The 5,392-nt window shown below is 45.3% G+C and overlaps 1 protein-coding gene across 1 annotated transcript; it reads left to right on the top strand.

The window, feature by feature from the left end:
* The first annotated feature begins 261 nt into the window (after positions 1-261).
* HSPA5 (heat shock protein family A (Hsp70) member 5) lies at positions 262-5,188 on the top strand. The gene is made up of 9 exons (XM_082842751.1): positions 262-333; positions 416-638; positions 732-963; positions 1,404-1,541; positions 1,852-1,964; positions 2,062-2,452; positions 2,583-2,820; positions 3,124-3,291; positions 4,268-5,188. Exons 2-9 carry the CDS (start codon positions 514-516, stop codon positions 4,828-4,830), a joined length of 1,968 nt encoding a protein of 655 aa, XP_082698877.1. The 5' UTR covers positions 262-333; positions 416-513; the 3' UTR covers positions 4,831-5,188.
* The last annotated feature ends 204 nt before the right edge of the window (positions 5,189-5,392 follow it).

Below are 5,392 nucleotides of genomic sequence, written 5' to 3' on the forward strand. Positions count from 1 at the left end.
CGTCACGGACAGGCAGCTGCTAAACCAATGGAGCCGGAGCATGGGGCGGATGTTGCCTTCCATTGGTGGCTGTTGGGCGCGCCCAGCAGCCAATGAGTCAGCCCAGGGGGCGTCGCGGTGACGTTAGCTGCGGAGGAGGCCGCTTCGAATCCGCAGCGGCCAGCTTGGTGGCCTGGACCAATCAGCGGCCTCCAACGAGCAGGGCCTTCGCCAATCGGCAGCCTCCACGACGGGGCTGGAGGGAGGTTATATAAGCGGAGTAGGCAACGGCGCGGTCGACGCTGACTGAGCTCTCACAGGCGCGTTTAATTGGGGTTTTCGTGCGTGTGAGAGGTAGGTTCCGCGGCCTGCAGTTCCGTACCTGCCCTTCGCCTTGTACGCTGCTCCTCCTGACCCCGGGCTGTGTCGTCCTCAGCTCGGGCACCTCGGTGCGCTCTCGTGTTGCGACCTGTGGCTGGTTTGCCTGCGAAGCCCTGCCTGCCTGCTGAGTGAGTGGACGACGGTGCCGGCAAGATGAAGCCCTCCCTGGTGGCTGCGGTGCTGCTGCTGATGCTCGGCGCGGCGCGGCCGGAGGAGGAGGACAAGAAGGAGGACGTGGGCACGGTGGTCGGTATCGACCTGGGCACCACGTACTCCTGGTAAGTGGGGTTTGTGGAAAAGGGGAGAATGGGGAGTGGCTTCCTGGGCTGCCGTGAGCGTCGCTGATTTCTTCTGTTCGGTTTTTCCGTCAGCGTCGGGGTGTTCAAGAACGGCCGCGTGGAGATCATCGCCAACGATCAGGGCAACCGCATCACGCCGTCTTATGTGGCCTTCACTCCTGAAGGGGAGCGTCTGATCGGCGATGCAGCCAAGAACCAGCTCACCTCCAATCCTGAGAACACGGTCTTCGACGCCAAGCGGCTCATCGGCCGTACATGGAACGACCCGTCTGTGCAGCAGGATATCAAGTTCTTGCCTTTCAAGGTTCGACCTGGTTTTTCACTTCTAAATAGAAAGTGAGGGAAAAAAAAAAGAAAGTGGGGGTGGTGGTGGGAGTATTTAGGATTAAGAAGTTACTGAAAAACAGTGCAGAGACGAGCAAAAAGGATACAGACATCGTGTATCTATAATTTTTATTTAATAGTTTCAGTGTGTTACAGAACTTAAGAAAGTTAGGTTGGCAAAGAAATTTCATGCGTAACTACTCTGTCCGCAATAGTTTAGCATTAAGAGACTGGTTAAAACTGAAGAGGCTTGTAATTATCAGGCACCTGTACTCCTTAAAGTATTTCTGTTCAATATTCAGCTCCAAAGGACCAAAGTAAACCAAACTGGGGGGGAAGAAGTGGGTCTCAGACATTCCTCTTTTTAAAGTTTAAAATGTCATTGCTTCTACGTCTGAAAATAGTTATTCTTTAAAATAGGTGGTTGAAAAGAAAACTAAACCATACATTCAAGTTGATGTTGGAGGTGGGCAAACAAAGACATTTGCTCCTGAAGAAATTTCTGCCATGGTTCTCACTAAAATGAAGGAAACTGCCGAGGCTTATTTGGGAAAGAAGGTAAGTATTTCTAGAACAATGTCGAGCAGTTTTATTATTACTATTCTTAACTGATTGTGTTGTGTTGATGCTTTCATCGTTTTAAAAATCTGAATGACATCCATGCATCAGTTTTAATTACTTGCGTGCTTTACTGTAGGCCATACAAAATACTAGCGCCTTTCATGTGTTATCACTTAATGCTTGCAAATCCATGGGTATAAAATTATATATTATACCCATCTTAATAAAGCGATGGTTTGGCTGTAACTTAAATAAAGGTTAAGCCGTGTGATAAAATATGTTTAATTACCTTTTGTTATCATTTTAGGTTACTCATGCAGTTGTTACTGTACCAGCCTATTTCAATGATGCCCAACGCCAGGCAACCAAAGATGCTGGAACTATTGCTGGGTTGAATGTTATGAGGATCATCAATGAGCCGTAAGTGTTAAATTTAAAAATATGGCATATTTGCCAAATGGGGAAAGGTAGACTTAACTAAGTCATTTATTTTTTTTCTTTCTCATTCTCCTAACAGTACAGCAGCTGCTATTGCTTACGGCCTGGATAAGAGGGAAGGGGAGAAGAACATCCTGGTGTTTGACTTGGGTGGTGGAACCTTTGATGTGTCTCTTCTCACTATTGATAATGGTGTCTTTGAAGTCGTGGCCACTAATGGAGATACTCATTTGGGTGGAGAAGACTTTGACCAGCGTGTCATGGAACACTTCATCAAGCTCTACAAAAAGAAAACTGGCAAAGATGTTCGGAAAGACAACAGAGCTGTGCAGAAACTCCGGCGTGAGGTTGAAAAGGCCAAACGGGCCCTGTCTTCTCAACATCAAGCAAGAATTGAAATTGAGTCCTTCTATGAAGGAGAAGACTTCTCTGAGACCCTGACTCGGGCCAAATTTGAAGAGCTAAACATGGTATGTTCCTGTTTTTTGCTTTGCCAATGAGATCTAGTTAGACTGTCTGAGTTTGGGACAATGCATTTAGGTATTTTGACTATACCTGGGTATGACAGGCATCATCACAGTAATTTGTCACTTATTCTAGGACCTGTTCCGTTCTACCATGAAGCCTGTCCAGAAAGTGCTGGAAGATTCTGATTTAAAGAAGTCTGATATTGATGAAATTGTTCTTGTTGGTGGCTCTACTAGAATCCCAAAGATTCAACAACTGGTTAAAGAGTTTTTCAATGGCAAGGAGCCATCCCGTGGCATAAACCCAGATGAGGCTGTAGCGTATGGTGCTGCTGTCCAGGCTGGTGTACTCTCTGGTGATCAAGATACAGGTAAGCCAGTGTCACAGCATCTTCCATAGTGCTTCAGAGTATAATTAGCTGTTGCTTTAGAAAGCAATAGATTATGAGCAGCAAGCTCACACAGCTAGTAAAGGGTACAGTGAGGTCAAGACCTGGCACAGTCTCAAGATCCTTAGCAACTATATTTAATTCATGGCTTCTGAAATGATTTTGCATAGAACCTAATCAAGTGGCAAGATGGAGAAGATGAAGTTGTATTGTTTGTGGGGTCTGCTTGGAATTGCTCCTGTGACTCCTGAATTAGAACTTAGCTTGATTAACTTACCGTTTTAGGTGATCTGGTATTGCTTGATGTATGTCCCCTTACACTTGGTATTGAAACCGTGGGAGGTGTCATGACCAAACTGATTCCAAGGAACACTGTGGTGCCCACCAAGAAGTCTCAGATCTTTTCTACAGCCTCTGATAATCAGCCAACTGTTACCATCAAGGTCTATGAAGGTAATTACTTACATTTGTTAATACCATGGTATGTTTTTGAAGAGCTTGACTTCTTTTAACATACTCTATTGAAATGTCTAGGGAAAGAAATATCTGCTATTTTCAGGTGGGAGGGCCCTAATTTAACTAGCGTTGAGTTTGGTAGAGCCAGTACTAAAATCTATTTCTTATCTAGCTATCTAGCACTCTTTCCCATTAAAAATACCTTCTGGGGGAATTCCCTGGCTGTCCAATGGTTAGGACTCCACGCTTCTACTGCAGGGGGCACAGATTCGATCCCTGGTCGGGGAACTAAGATCCCACATGCTGCGCGGTATGGCCAACATAAGTAAATTCAAAAATACAAGAAGAAGGACTTCCCTGGTTGTCCAGTGGCTAAGACTCTGCACTCCCAATGCAGGGGTCCCGGTTTCGATCCCTGGTCGGGGAACTAGATCCCTCATGCTGAAACTAAGAGTTCTCATGCCACAACTAAAAGATCCCTCATGCCACAGCTAAGAGCTGGTACAGCCAAATAAATAAATTAAAAAGATAAATATTAAAATACAAGAACAGGGCTTCCCTGGTGGCACAGTGGTTGGGAGTCCGCCTGCCGATGCAGGGGACACGGGTTCGTGCCCCGGTCTGGGAGGATCCCACATGCCGCGGAGCTGCTGGGCCTGTGAGCCATGGCCGCTGAGCCTGCGCGTCCGGAGCTTGTGCTCCGCAACGGGAGAGGCCACAACAGTGAGAGGCCTGCGTACCGCAAAAAAAAAAAAAAAAATACAAGAACAAGTAAAGGGTTCATACTGCTATAAAGTAGATGAAATTCAATTAAGAGTAACTTAACTCACTGTTCCTTTCCCAACACTGACCCACTTCTAGGCTGATAGAGTGCCCTTGACACTACAGGCTCTAACAGAATGAAATGTAGGGATCCAGATGTACTAATGTTTGTCGGTAACAGCTAACAAAGTTTTTTGTGTGTGACTTCTAGGTGAACGACCCCTGACGAAAGACAATCACCTTCTGGGAACTTTTGATCTGACTGGAATTCCTCCTGCTCCCCGTGGGGTTCCACAGATTGAAGTCACCTTTGAGATAGATGTGAATGGCATTCTTCGAGTGACAGCTGAAGACAAAGGTACAGGCAACAAAAATAAAATCACAATTACAAATGACCAAAATCGCCTGACACCTGAAGAAATTGAAAGGATGGTCAATGATGCTGAGAAGTTCGCTGAGGAAGACAAAAAGCTCAAGGAGCGCATTGACACCAGAAATGAGTTGGAAAGCTATGCCTACTCTCTAAAGAATCAGATTGGAGATAAAGAAAAGCTGGGAGGTAAACTTTCCTCTGAAGATAAGGAGACCATGGAAAAAGCCGTAGAGGAAAAGATTGAGTGGCTAGAAAGTCACCAAGATGCTGACATTGAAGATTTCAAAGCTAAAAAGAAGGAGCTGGAAGAAATTGTTCAGCCAATTATCAGCAAACTCTATGGAAGTGCAGGCCCTCCCCCAACTGGTGATGAGGAACCAGCAGACAAAGACGAGTTGTAGACACTGCTCTGCTAGTGCTGTAATATTGTAAATAACTGGACTCAGGAACTTTCGTTAGGAGAAAATTGAGAGAACTTAAGTCTCGAATGTAATTGGAATCTTCACCTTGGAGTGGAGTTGAAAATGCTATATAGCCCAAGTGGCTGTTTACTGCTTTTCATTAGCAGTTGCTCACATGTCTCGGGGTGGGGGGCAAGGAAGAATTGGCTATCATCAAAAGTGGGTAAAAAAGCTGGGTTAAGGATGTGTGTTCACCTTGAAAATGTTCTATTTAACAATTGGGTCATGTGCATCTGGTGTAGGAACTTTTTTCTACCATAAGTGACACCAATAAATGTTTGTTATTTACACTGGTCTAATTTTTGTGATAAGCTAATTAGGTTAGTCATTTATTTTAAGGTTAGAGTCTCGGGTTGAGGGGAGTGTTTGGCGTTTTGAGGTAAGGAAGACACTTTTTTTTATTCAGTCATTTCTGGAAATCTGCCTAACCTAATCTAAGAAAAGGGGTGGGAGGTTCATCCATGTCCTTAACTAGGCAAGGGCCACTTTACAGGGCCCAAGA

Source organism: Leucopleurus acutus, assembly GCF_964270905.1.
Source record: "Leucopleurus acutus genome assembly, chromosome: 7".
NCBI classification, from domain to species: domain Eukaryota; kingdom Metazoa; phylum Chordata; class Mammalia; order Artiodactyla; family Delphinidae; genus Leucopleurus; species Leucopleurus acutus.